General features: G+C 37.8%; 4 protein-coding genes across 4 annotated transcripts; 2 read left to right on the top strand and 2 right to left on the bottom strand.

Annotated features, from left to right (window-relative positions):
- Window positions 1-4: 4 nt before the first annotated feature.
- On the bottom strand, window positions 5-7041 carry LOC143209293 (U3 small nucleolar RNA-associated protein 14 homolog A-like). The gene is made up of 14 exons (XM_076424729.1): window positions 6777-7041; window positions 6466-6663; window positions 6248-6378; window positions 5727-5936; window positions 5440-5642; window positions 4069-4130; window positions 3144-3225; window positions 2679-2895; window positions 2295-2591; window positions 1978-2229; window positions 1545-1860; window positions 1428-1472; window positions 559-1364; window positions 5-481 (listed from the first exon to the last, which is right to left on the bottom strand). The coding sequence occupies exons 1-14, from the start codon at window positions 6799-6801 to the stop codon at window positions 32-34; spliced, it is 3294 nt and encodes a 1097-aa protein (XP_076280844.1). The 5' UTR covers window positions 6802-7041; the 3' UTR covers window positions 5-31.
- LOC143209321 (RNA pseudouridylate synthase domain-containing protein 1) lies at window positions 3683-6664 on the top strand. Its single transcript, XM_076424798.1, has 4 exons — window positions 3683-4516; window positions 4590-4833; window positions 4906-5182; window positions 5250-6664. Exons 1-4 carry the CDS (start codon window positions 4310-4312, stop codon window positions 5398-5400), a joined length of 879 nt encoding a protein of 292 aa, XP_076280913.1. The 5' UTR covers window positions 3683-4309; the 3' UTR covers window positions 5401-6664.
- A 1470-nt stretch (window positions 7042-8511) lies between the features above and the next one.
- Riok1 (RIO kinase 1) lies at window positions 8512-10999 on the bottom strand. The gene is made up of 5 exons (XM_076424755.1): window positions 10762-10999; window positions 9461-10482; window positions 9173-9384; window positions 8806-9096; window positions 8512-8752 (listed from the first exon to the last, which is right to left on the bottom strand). Exons 1-5 carry the CDS (start codon window positions 10815-10817, stop codon window positions 8651-8653), a joined length of 1683 nt encoding a protein of 560 aa, XP_076280870.1. The 5' UTR covers window positions 10818-10999; the 3' UTR covers window positions 8512-8650.
- A 1129-nt stretch (window positions 11000-12128) lies between these two features.
- On the top strand, window positions 12129-13665 carry Rps8 (ribosomal protein S8). Its single transcript, XM_076424807.1, has 5 exons — window positions 12129-12236; window positions 12552-12682; window positions 12889-13140; window positions 13215-13344; window positions 13508-13665. The coding sequence occupies exons 1-5, from the start codon at window positions 12233-12235 to the stop codon at window positions 13615-13617; spliced, it is 627 nt and encodes a 208-aa protein (XP_076280922.1). The 5' UTR covers window positions 12129-12232; the 3' UTR covers window positions 13618-13665.
- The last annotated feature ends 470 nt before the right edge of the window (window positions 13666-14135 follow it).

The following is a 14135-nucleotide window of genomic DNA, read 5'->3' as shown; positions in this document are numbered from 1 at the left end:
GACATTGTAGTAGGAATTTGATATACTTTATTTACATTTTATTATTTTTTTTTTTCATTATTTTACTTCTTCTCTTGGCAATGAATTTTTGAGGTGTCTTCTTGTCTGTGTTTACCAGAATATCCTCGGTCATTGGTTCAATAATTTTGCCCATGCTGGTCTTAACGGTCGGTTCAATTAATCTTCTATGAGCAGTTTCAGGAACAAAATTTCTACCAATCGGCATTCTAATACTAGCCTCGTAATCTTTCACGCTGGTAAATGGATATGGCAGCTCACTGACTTGATGTTGCTTTATTTTAGCTTTATCATCTTCAAATATTATTACATCCCCCTTATTTTCATCTTTTCGGGGTACATACTTTGGAAACTTTAATATAATTCGTTTCGTTTTACGTTTCGATGGTTTAATATTTTTCCCACCCCATCTACCCCAACCTGGTAAAGTCAAATCGATATCTTTTGGTTGAGATGCTTTTACCTGCAAACGAGTTCTAATATAGTACCTATTTTTTTTCATTAATAATCAACCTGCAAAAAGATTGTATTTTAACATACCGTCTCCTCTTTCTCCTTTCTAAAGTCTTCTACGATATCGTCATCAGCAAACGCTTCGCTTATCATATTCTGTCTTTCATCTTCATTCTCACTCTCATCCAATACATCATCACCACCTGTTATGTCAGCTGGCAGATCTGTATGTAGATGTTTAGTTTTCACATTTATGTATTTACTAGGATCTATTTCTTTTCCAGATTTATTTACTCCATTAGTATTCAGTTTGATTGCAGATAAACTATTACTGTATGCTATGTTTTTGGCATTTTCCAAGTCTGTATTTGATTCCATATCATTTTCATCAACACCTTCATGTAAAGACGAATCTATAACTAATTTTTTATTTACAGTCTGTATTTCAAGTCCATCAAAACTATCTTCTTCCGGTGCATTATAGTCTTTATGTTTACGTTTTTTAGACACATGATTACAGTTCTTTGTGATACGCTGAAGCTTCGATTTGATCTGATCTTGTATTTTGTCTTCCATAGTATTAAATATTTTGTTTATCTTCTCCTTGTTTGAAATATTTGACGAAGAACTAAAGTCCTGTTGTATTTCATTTCCTTCTACAGATTCGACATTCCACGTAGAAGTGCCAGCAGCCTTTTTAAAATCTTTTTTCTGTGATTTAACTATTTTGTTCAATTTTTTATCATCATCCAACACTATTGTTCTTATAACCTTTTTACTTTCATCTGTTTTATTTGCATTTTTAGATTTCGCTATTTTGCTCTTGTGTTCGCCAGTATACTCTTTATCATTTTGAACTTCAAGTGACTTCGTGTCAGCATTAGTACGTTTATCTGAAAACAAGAAAGAACATTATCCAAGATTTTTAAAATATGTATGCAATTTTCTAAACATACCTTCCAGTCTTTTATGCTTTTCACTCACAGGGGATTCAGTACTTTCTATAATAGAAAAAGAATAATCACAAATTTGTCTTCCACATAATGTATAAATATATATAGTTCTAAATGTACCATCAAAAATATTTGCGACGTCCAAATTTTCTGCTGACATTTTCAATTCCTGTTTTTTACTCTCGGTATTGTTATTTACTTTTGGAGGTTGGTTAGGTAATTGATTATTTTCGTTATCCCAAAATTTACGATAACTTTTAACAAAGGTATCTATTTCGGATTCAGTTTTCTGTACCCATGGATTTCCTGCATCGGTAGTTGAAGGCTGGACAAGCGAACTATCAACTCCATCCTCTTCTTCGCTATCAACCACTCTTTTCAACTTATGTGTTAGTTCGCGACCAACTGATAATTGCTGTGCAAGTTCTTGACGAGTCTAAAGGGTAATGTTCAAAAAGAATTTTCTAGCATTAAAAAAGTATTCAAGAAGAATAAGAATGATCACAACTGAAAAATCTGTTGAAGATAGCTAGTACATAAAAATGCCTCTTACATCTCTATCATATTTAGCTCGAATTTGTTTGGATTGCGCCCACTTCCCTGTATTTTTATGTCTAAGAGACATTCTTTCTTCTGCTCTGGTCTTGTCTAATTGTTCCAGCTTCTCTAACGCAGCTTCCGGATTAGTCTTTTTTAATTCCTCAAATTCTTTCAATTGTAATTTTATCTTCTCTTTCCTTTGAACACGATGAAATTTTTTACTCTTGATTTTCCTCTCGCGACGAGACTTAGCTTCCCTATAAGACTAAAAACAAATACAATTAACAGACAATCAAACATAGCAGAATGTTTTCATATTTAAATATTCACCTGCTGTGCCCTAATTTTTGCAGTTTCTTTCCTCTTCATAATAATTTCTTCCATTGTTAATGAAAAATCATCATCCTTTTCCTTAACATTCTCTTTTTGTGGTTCTAACAAAGCAAGCGCTTTTTCTAGATCCGACTGAATTCTAAACCTTTGAACAAACTGTTTGGTCGGTTCTAGCTTCATGGACGGCTGATTCAAAGGAAAGCGAAGAGACTCTGCAGTTCTGTTCGTTGTTATTACAGCATTCCATTTTTTTAATTCCTTTTTTGTGTTTTCAAATCCAACTATCCTTTTAATCTAAAGAACAATTAATACACATACTTTTGTAGAAATCTTTTAAATTGTATATGTAACGGTATATACAAATTGTCAGAAAAATCTTACTCTATCTGCAGCAGGCTTTTCTAAGGGCTTCTCTAGAACATTCACTTTCTTTCTTGCAGTTTCTAGATTCTTAACAATCTCGTGATGATGACTTTTTTTGCCTAACGCTTTAGCCAGATCCTTTACATACACTACATTTGAATCTGACACTCCACTTTTCACTAAATGGAATTCAGATACTTCTAAAGTAGGCTCACTCCTTTCCACCCTCTTTACTCTAAAGAAAATAATTTATATATATTTAAATAGAACTCTCTCTCTCTCTCTCTCTCTCTCTCTCTCTTTAACAAAAATAGAATGATATTTATTATTAAAAGTAATAGGAGAAAATGTGTACAAAGAAAAATGTATACAAATTATTTTTAATAAAAACAGATATATAGACGTAGATTATTGAATATCTATTTAGCAATCAAAAATAGAGGTTATGTAGCGGAAATTTTCTTTTACTATAATTTCTCTTACCTTTGACCTTTATCAAGCTGTGAAACAGCTTCAAGAAGTTTAGAATGAGATTCCGATACATTTTCATTTTCTTCTATATTATCTAAAAACTCCGGATCGCTCATTGTTATATATTTATATTGGAAATAGTTCTAAATATGTATATCGTTCTATATAACCTGATATAACTCTACCACGGCTACGACCAGCAACGACCAGCTACGACCAGTGATGCCAGAGTGGCCAGAGTCAGCCAGAGTTGTGGTTGGTTGTGGTACTGTGGTACTAAACCATACCCCCACCATAGCCTACTATTGCCCCTACGTTGTTTTCCAACGCGCCCGCGCACTACACTCACCAGCGTATCACTCTACTGTATTCGTAGAGGTACGCTGGGAGTGTAGCGCGCGGGCGCGTTGGAAAACAACGTAGGGGCAATAGTAGGCTATGGTGGGGGTATGGTGGGGTATGGTTTAGTACCACAGTACCACAGCTCTGGCATCACTGGCTACGACTCAGTGTCAGTGCAGTGTTGCTAGATGGTACGGGAAAACTCGCGCATGCGCGGCGAATCCAGGAACGTATCTGCGTTCTACAGTCCGTAGCTTGTGGGGCAAGTTTTCTTTAGAGCGGTCTTGTCCGTTACTGTATATATACAATTAGAATATATTTATATATTACATGTACATACACATCAAATTTTAATATAACATACGCATGTTAAACGTTATGTTTGAAAATCGAGAAGAAAAGATTGTGCGAAGCTATGCGGGGCAACCAAGGTGCCCGATTTCGTACTTCAGTGACGCTGGAATCGTCGCGCATGCGCAAGTTTTCCCGTACCATCTAGCAACACTAAATTCGGTCACTTTCTGGCGACACTGCGTCGGACTCGGTCGGACGTGGTCGGACGTTGGACTCATTCTCGCGGAGTTGCCATTTTTACCTTGAGCACGAGCAGAGAGTCCTTGAGCACGGTAAAGCCCTAGTTGAGGCTGTGGTGGTACTCTAAAAATGGTAGCCGGTATTTATTATTGTCGTTTTTTGCATTCTTCTCGAAGAACAACGCTGCTTAAAATTTCTACATTTTCGCAGGAAAATGCAGTATTTTAATTTATCGCCATTGCTGTAGAATATGAAATTGTTGAGAATTTAGTATCCTTCGTAGGAGAACAATATTTTACAGGATGAACGTAAATGGAATACTATATCATTGTACCATGCTCGTTGTCAAATTAACGCAATTGATTATAAATCTGGTAAAATCACATTTGAAAGAATTTATACAATTCAGGCATAGAAACAATGTAAATATATTGCACCACAGCGAACATTTCTTGGTAGTATCTAAACCATACGACATGTACATCAATAGCAATAATCCTGAGAAAAAGGTAATGGTAGTCAGTGCAATATTCCACGCACGCCAAGAGAATTGGTCTCATTCAGGAATATTTAAAATTTTAGAACACGCTACAATCTGAATTGAAAAAGATTTTACCAAATCTGGCTAATCCGAGTTTACTCCATGAATTTCATTTTGTACATAGATTGGATTATGTGACTAGCGGTGTAATATGCATCGCTTTGAATAAAAAGGCAGCGAGAGCTGCTTCGAACGCATTCGAGACGCGAACAGCGAAAAAGTTTTATCTAGCGCTGCTTCATGGCCATATTAATGAACCCCATCTTGTTATAGACAAAGCAATTGGTTGGTAAAAAATAAGAGAAAGAATTCTTCGACAAATTCCATAATTCGTATGAAATGATGTTTCTTTATTAGGGATCGATATTAGGGAAAAAATGGGGAATCATAGGATGTGCGTTAACGATAATGATCATTGCGAGAAACCACGTAAATCTTGTACAATACTTGTTGTACTAGAACGTGGTTTCAGAAACGGAAAACCGGCTACTAAAGTGTTGTTATGCCCGGAGACTGGTAGACGCCACCAATTAAGGGTACATTGTTCTTACATTGGTCATACAGTGATAGGAGACTATACGTATAGCGAAAGAAAAGATGTAGAACCTTATAGAACGTTTCTACATTCCTTCAGGTATTATCGTTTACATATTTGTTTCGCTTAATGTATTGTCAGCATTGACGTCTGCTTCTTCTTTAAGGTTGATACTAAATAACGATGTTGAAAGCTTAGATGTAAAGAGTACAGATCCATTCCAAGCCTCTGACCCGAGAAATCAATGGTCGCCGACAAATGTTGCTCGAGTTTTAGACGAAAGTATATTTTGCGAGATTCATAATCTTATGCAATAAAACTGGAAATTTTTTTATAGCTCATCTTGTATTACTTACACCACTGCTGTAACTCCAGATCCTTGTACTTCGAACGGGATTGTTAATTCTGGCAAATTCGATGATTTGATACAGGCATACCTGAGAGACTCTATTCTATAGAAATATATAGAGCTAGTTATCATGCTCAACCATGTCGCTCCTAAAGCTGGCCGATCGCTTGATTTATCATTCAGTACATTGTCGTAAACTGTTGCTGTTACCTAGAAATTCATTTTTTTATATAGTCTCTGAAGACTCGATCAGCAAAGTCTTCGTTGTATAATATAGCTGTAGTACTAATTTACCTGATTGATACAGATTATACAAGTATCATTTCCACACAACTTGTGCAGTTGCTGACCGATTGTCCTTAATCGTTTTGCTCTACTATTCGATTCATCTTTCCAGTCTTCTACCCTAAATGGTGCAGCAATCGAATCTACAACTATCAATCCTATCTTCTGCGCAGACATTAATATAGGCACTCTTTGCAGTAAACATGTTTCTAGTTCCTCCTATAAATACGACGCATACAGTCTTCCATAAAAGACTTCTATGATTATTTTATAAGCAATGCTGGCTCGCCGAACAGATGTGGCTCCTTCTCATTCATTCTTTCGGCTCTGCAAATTCTTTAGCTGCACCTAAATCGTCACTATCATACAAATTAAAGGAATTGGTAAATGTCGTTGGTGTCAGTTCAAGCAAAGGTTCTTATGTACATGTATACGTAGTAGCTGTAAGTAGAAGGAAGAGTTGGAGTGGACATGGTAGAGATTGACTCGCCGAGCCAGCGTTGTTCAAGCCTGAGTTATACAATGATTACAGTTGTCGCAACGTGTTCCACAAAGATTAAGTCACCGTTTATTCCACGTTTCTTAACAACCTCCAATTTTTCTATCAACTGTTGCAATCGCCTCGATGGGAAAATAGATTCTGTACAAATGTACACAGCACCTGTGTTAAACATTAAGTTCAGAATTGTGTTAGTTTGATACTCTAATATTGTTATTCGTTCCTGAAATAAGTAAATCGAAAAAATACCGGCTGCGAAACCACCTTCTGTCGCCGGTAATTGCACCGTAAGACAAAGCTGCAAAGCTAGTTGAGTTTTTCCTGTATTAGCTGCACCATAAATTTGTGTAATCCCGCGTGCAGCTATACCACCATGAAGCATCGCGTCGAATTTCGAACAGCCGGTTGTCAGGAATTTTTCACGTTCCTTCAGTATTTTCGCGGTTTCTGATATAAAATAATGAACAATTTTCAGTAAAAATACATAAACGAAAAATATCGATGTCACGTGTGTACAGTTTATAAACACAAGACTACGAAAAATTCTAAAATAACATTACCAAAGAAATCATCTTTTAACTCCATTTCTGTAGATACAGATTGATACAGATCTCGAGAGTTTCGATGGTTTCGATCGATTCTGCCAGCCTTATGGGAGTTGGCGACAGTTGGCGAGCCCCAATATTTCGGTGTTTCTTACGCCCTCTAGGATATATTCTGGCTCCATCCAGAGAAACAGAAGGCCAACGACGGCATTTTGTCGGTGAAGAAGACCACTGAGGAGATTCTCGTCGCGATGCATCGGTGAGAATGCGAATTATCACGAAACTATATCGATTATTATTAAATGTTATATATATACCTATAGGTATATATATATATATATATGGTCTAAGGTCCCGCTGAATAACACAGGGGCTGGGAATTCCGTTTGCGACCTCGAAATTAGTTTGAGCTCCGGCCTGTAGGGGAGCTGGGTACATGTTCTCTCGTTGAATCGTCGAGACTGTCGAGAGCACGGTGCTCCGTGGTCGAGAGGCACAGCAGCGCTAACGAGATACCATCTCGGCGGTGACAGCAGTCACTGCATCAATAAATGTTGCCGGTAAGTCAGGCTTCATCAGCAAGTGTGTAAGCTTGGCAGCGCGTACGTGTGCCTAGGCGGATTGCAACTTTGCAAGGGTCCGGCTCCGGACGTTATTGGTCTCGTTAATGCACATTTGAGACCCCTACGTAGTCACAATCGCTAGATAAAAGATCAATCTAGTGCGTGAGCTCGCCCAAGTGGCCTACTTTTGCGTTTTGGAGGCGTAATTTACATTATTCGGCAGCGCGATGTCTGCCCGCGAGGCCTGCTTACAGAGCCTCCCGCGCAGACATCATGCTGCCGAATAATGTAAATTACGCCTCGGAAACGCAAAATGAATAACGTCGGGAGCTGAACCCTTATTATCCGTCTAGGCACACGCATACGCTTCCCGAGCGGTGAGCTGTGCTACACACTCTCACTCGAGCACACCAACGCAGCATCATCGTCAGCCGTATAGTGACGTCACGTTTGCGTAAGAAGCCTAACTTACCGGCAACACTTCTCAACCCCCGGTTTATCGATACAGTGATTGAATTGCCTGGTGACCGAATGACAAGAACCAGACTTCAGCGCTCGTAGCGGAAAAATGCCGGAGGTGTAGTTTCAGAGAACCGTCCCTTATGAGTGTATGCTTCGGCCACCGACGTCGGTGCTTCGGCTCTAGATGAACGGTCGATTTAAATACGTTTGTTTTAACATAATAAACATTGCATTGACATTGTATGTGTCCCCGCTAGCGCGCGAGGTTCCCACCGTTTCTATAAGGATCCCACGACAATGCATGGCAGCACTATCGCGCCGCCCAATGCTTTTCGCGGCTCCGCTACATGCTGCCGAATAATGCAAATTACGCCTCGAAAACGCAAAAGTAGGCCACTTTTACGAGCTCGCGCGCTAGATTGATCTTTTATCTAGCGATTGTGACTACGTAGGGGCCACAAATGTGCATTAGCGAGACGGATACCATCTAGAGCCGGACCCTTGCAATCTCGTGTACGTATACAGTGTCTAGCGGTGTGTGAGTGTGCCACCACACTCTCGCTCGAGCCGGATCTACGACCGTATCTCGTCGGTGGCACTGGTGAGCACTCTCATATCCTCTCTGGCAGTGTTTACATTTCATTGGCGGTTTAAAGATGGCGGTTCACGATACGCGCATGTAAGAAAAATTGCAATTCAAAGGGGCCATATATTTGGGAAGAAACATGTACTTCGATATTTAAGGAAAAAGATTTTAGTTGTTGCTTTATTAAATACAGAAAAACAAATTAAACATTACTTTTGTACAATTTGCTTGTTCTTGGCAGGTTTCAAAATATATTTCTCTCGTGATAACAGTGACTATTACTTCTTCTTTAGAATCTTCTCCTTCCGTTTTTTTACATGTTTCTTCGTTTTACTTTTCCTCTTCTCTGCTTGTTGTTCTTTCACAGCCTTCTTTCGTGCCTGAAACGAAATCTCATTTAAATTTACTTCGCAAGGATTGTAAACGTTATTACCTTTTTATTTTCTGGAGTCTCGTGTCGAGGTCGAGCTGAATTCACAAATTTCGTTTCCCCTTCGCCTATGTTTTCTTCTTCACTGTCTTCGCCCTCATCTTCGGAATTATCGATATCTTCCGACAAATCGGACGTTTCTTCATCGTTCTCAGTTCCTTTCCTTTCTTTGCTGAGAATTTCTGGAGTGTCCAACGGTCTGGACAAGTCTGCTTTTAAACCGACAAGGGTTTTGTATATCAAGTCTTCCTTTCCAGATTTAGCAAGACTTATGTCACGCTCGATATCAATCACCTAAACATGCTTACATTAAAATGATGTACCTGTGAAAATGAATATGCGGATAGAAGTTACTATTATCCAACATTACCTGAGCTAAATTTTGCGGAATATACGCTTGTTTAAATACTTGTTCTTCGATCTGTTCTATAGGATTAACCTGTTGATCATTAGTCTGCGTCATTTGCTCCGATATTTTATCTAAATAACTATCCATATTCTGTTCAGTGACTGTTGGATCTGTTATGAAGTCAAATAATGCTCTGACATTCATCACAGCTACGTCATTCTTCTTAAAAAATTCTACAAGTATAATTCGAACAATTTAATCCCTGAAAACTGATCCATACCTTTCGGTCTTTAACAAATCTTTATGTACCAGTTATATTTGTACAGTCCTTTCTAAGAAATTCGAATGCCATAGGGTGATCATGTTCAACTGCCTGGGATACGTCTATTATTACTATAGATCCTTCGTGATAAAGCATGTTGTATTCGCTCAAATCAGCGTGAACAAGCTTACATTTGTTGTACATTTTCCACATCGTTTCGATGCATTCTCGGTACAATTTCCTTGGTTTCGAGGATGTGAGGACAACGTCTTTCAATTTCGGTGACGGCCAACCGTTCGTACCTATGAAATCCATGAGCAGCACGTGACTACGCAGTAAAAGCGGTTTCGGAGCGTTAACTCCTCCCTGTTGAAGACGCGTCAAATTTCGAAATTCTTTCTCGGCCCACGTTCGTACCATTTTACGCGGATTATGTCTACAATAACCGTGACGAAACCGAAATTCGCCTGTTACATATTTGTCTCTATCCTTGAATTGTAGGATCGACGTTTTATAGATTTTTATCGCAAATTCTATCCCCGTTTTCGACGTTGCGTGATAAACATTAGCTTCTTTCCCTGTCGAGATACAACCGTTAATTTCTGCGATTATCCCCTGATTTAAAAGCTTAAACAATATCATCCTTGTACGAGGATCCAGGACTTGCTCGACGGTTGCACGATCATGCTTATCTTTAGTCCTGAGCCTATCTTTCTCTGCACGTTTGTCGCTCTTGATTAAAAGATTGGCAGCGTGCCCTGGTAAAGACGGTCCCTCGTATTTCTCAATACTAATTTTATTCGCATACCGACGGAACAATTTATCCGACGGTTGATAATTCGTGATCTTATTGGAAAGATTTTGGGCATTAGAATGTTTAGCTCGAGTGTTCTTCACGATATCGGTCCCGTTCTCATCTATATCCCAATCAAGAGCATCGTCGTCGTCCAAATCATTGTCGTTATCATCGTCCTCTATCTGTTCTTTCTTGTTATTCGATATATGCAACTTATCTACATTTTTAGATAATTCGTTATAGAACAGTGGTTGTCCTTTACTTTCCTCTATTCTATAATAAGGCAGTATAAGTCAGACAGTATGTGTTATTAATAGAATATAAGTAGACTGCGGATCTCTTTATGCAAAATAAAAATTGTATTCATGAATTGAAAGACATAGGAACCAAGTAGGAATTTATTTCTCTCTTTAATGGTTTTATTAAACTGTAAGAAATGTATTGATACTCTTACATTCTTGTAATCTCTTTATTGTTTGAAATTACACTCACCGATTTTTGTTATAAATGCATAAAATCCGCAGTCTAAATATAAGTAAATAATATACATACGGTATTTCATTCTCGTCAGCGTCACTAAATTGACCTTGTTCATCTTGTACCGACATAACGACAATTATTTTCTAATGTGTACCTTAATAAAAATTATTAACAAATATACAGCGATTAAAACACAGACCTGTTACTGTTATTAATCACGTTTTCCTATTTTAAAGTTTTAATAAATATTAGGTTATATTTGGGTGCGCCGGACCAAAACTAGTAACTTCAACAGCGCCACTCGAGGTGAACTACGAAGACAGAGAGCAGATTTGTTTCTCGCAGGAAAGACACTGACAGAGAATATGAAACAGCTTGATTTTTTCGATCACGCGGGTAAGCCGCATTTCGCGAAGAAGCAATATTTTTTGATGCTCTTTGTGTTGAAATATTCTCTGCATTATTGCGGGGTCCCGTACAGAGCCCTTTTTTGCAATTTGGCTCTTGGAACTTTATAAACAACAAAAGTGTACGTTTTTATTGAAGAACTTTTTTTCTGTACACTTTTTCCAAATGCTCTTTGCGTTGAAATACTCTCTGTATTATTGGGGATTAGCATGCCGAACCCATTTTTTCGACCCAAAATCTAGTACGATTCTAGTAAATAGCAAATATCTAGCAAATAACTAGAATCTTACTAGAAAAAATGGGTTCGGAACTAAACGTTGTTTGACCTTATACGAGCATGTTTTGAACTGGGTGAGGGCTCATTCGAAAGAGGAAGGTTCAACGCAGCGCGCTTTTCTCATCTCATAAGTCAAAAAAGTCTATTAGAGACAGAAAATGCATTGAAATCTGCGGGATTTTTTCCTAGATTTTTTCTCTACTTTGGGCCATCATATTATTAGATATAAACATAATCTCGTTAATCTCGTGAGAAAAGCGCGCTGCGTCTAACCTTCCTCTTTCGAATGAGCCCTCACACAGCCCACAATTTGTTCTAATAAGGTCAAACAACGTTCAGTACGAAACCCATTTTTCGACCCCTTTTTCTAGTAAGATTCTAGTTCCTTTCTAGTTACAAATCTAGCCTATACTACCCCCTTATGCTCCGTCCCCTTATTCCTATTTTACCCAAATTCCTCGATTAGTCTCGCCCATCTGGTTTCGTCAAGGATCCCTGTGGAAACCTCTTGTTTCCCTACTTATTCTAAGCCTAAGCTATCGTGCCCGAATAAAGAATATATGCGTATATGAAATACGCGGCTTTTGACCTAAACCACCCTAAACGTTATGCTTTATATTCAAATTTCCCTCTCAGCGCCATTAATCGAACCTATATTGCGGTACGCTATCGTAACTATGTTCGCGTGATCAACGGGTCACGCTACACCATAGACAACTACTCCTATTCAAGTTTATTACGACTTGTTCTTCCACTTATGATTCCAAGAGGGCAGTCAAGTTCCCTCGCAACACCGGAAGTGTGCAGAAGCCATACTAGCATTTTGTAGTTTCAAGTTTCTTTTGGACCGTAGGCACGATGGGTAAGGCGTTCAATTTTATGTAGTTTATCTTTTTATCGTTTTCAATCCGTGTTTTCTCGTTAGAAATGATTAATTTTCACCTATCGGTAGTGTATAGATATATCTACTTGTTTAATTGATATACATATTATTTGGATAATAATAGCGTAACAACTTTAAAATTTATTTGTTATCCGCTCCGACCAGCACTTTATCACTTTCCTCCGCACACGACAACGTGTGTATGTTATTCTTCTTCAAGTCCGATGATTTTCGTTATGTATTGTATCTTCTAATTCTTTGGAAAACAAATACAAAGAAATTGATCGTTTACAGGTATTTCTCGTGATCACTGGCATAAAAGACGAGCGACCGGTGGCAAAAGGAAACCCCTCAGAAAGAAGAGGAAGTTTGAGTTAGGACGTCCAGCTGCAAATACTAAACTTGGAGCTCAACGTATACACACGGTATGATCAAAGAATATCTTATAAGATAATCTTGCGTTTTTTTTTAAAGTAACACATTATGGAATGATGAATACCTTTACCTACTCTGAAAGATGTGAAGACTTTTAATCTCACAGCGTACTGAAGCAATGAAGAAGTTAACAGAACTTATTTGTTTTTAAATAAATTTAATAGTTCATAGATGCTTTTTTTCTTTTTCGAACTAGGTACGTACACGAGGTGGAAACAAAAAATATAGGGCACTTCGTCTGGACACAGGAAACTTTTCTTGGGGTTCGGAATGCTCTACAAGAAAGACCAGAATCATCGATGTTGTTTACAATGCATCGAACAATGAATTAGTGAGAACTAAGACTCTAGTGAAGAACGCTATTGTCACCATAGATGCGACACCTTTTAGACAGTGGTATGAGAGCCATTATGTCTTACCCCTTGGCCGTAAGAGAGGCGCTAAATTGGTAAGTGATTCATTTTCGTTCTAAATATCTTCGAGACTAGAATGTGTTAACAAAAACAACGTGAATGTGTGCAGACTGAAGCCGAAGAAGAGGTATTAAATAAGAAACGATCAAAGAAAGCTGAAGCTAAATACAAGGCAAGGCAGAGGGTAGCCAAAGTAGAACCTGCTTTGGAAGAGCAATTCGCAACAGGACGTGTACTTGGTAAGAAACAACTTCTAGTCTGCATAACATGTTAATAGCTTTGTGTGTTGTCTTGTTAAATCCTAGTAAAATTTCTTATAACATTTTTATTTAATATTATTTTATTATTGTACAATATCTTTTTTAAATGCACTTTTTGATGAATGAAAATCATATTTTTCAGCTTGTATAGCAAGTCGACCTGGACAGTGCGGCCGTGCTGACGGTTACATGCTCGAAGGAAAAGAACTGGAGTTTTACATGAGGAAAATTAAGAGCAAAAAAGCTAAATAATCATGTAACATGTGGGAAGAGAATAAATAAATCCGTATAAAACAGAAACTGAATTATACATTGAAATCAATAATGAGCAGTAACACCGAGATTATTTTATGCATATTTTCGAATTCTTGTATGCGTAATCGAGTTGAAGTAAGTTTACACCATTGTTCGTATAATACATACGTCGATCAGTAGAAAGTAATATTTATTTATTGCTCGTTACTTATTCATTTACTCCATGTTCAGTATATCTTAGAATACTTCGCTTTCGTACAGTTATATGAATATTAACGATTTTGTGTATATACACAGAATAACGTGTACAAGTGGACTTTTTTGTTTTTCGACAATTGCCCTAAAAACACAAACGAAAATATAAATTTTTCTTACGGGGTCATTCTTTTCATTTTTGAAGCTGGACAGTACATTAGATTTGTTATCCCTCTTATTTGTTTTTACTGATTTCGATCGAACTGAGTTTAAGCACAAATACGATACGAAACAAGAAGGGACGTAAAGCGTTGTACTTG

This window comes from Lasioglossum baleicum, chromosome 6 (genome assembly GCF_051020765.1).
Source record: "Lasioglossum baleicum chromosome 6, iyLasBale1, whole genome shotgun sequence".
Classification (NCBI taxonomy): domain Eukaryota; kingdom Metazoa; phylum Arthropoda; class Insecta; order Hymenoptera; family Halictidae; genus Lasioglossum; species Lasioglossum baleicum.
This window is presented reverse-complemented; position numbering and strand designations above follow the sequence as displayed.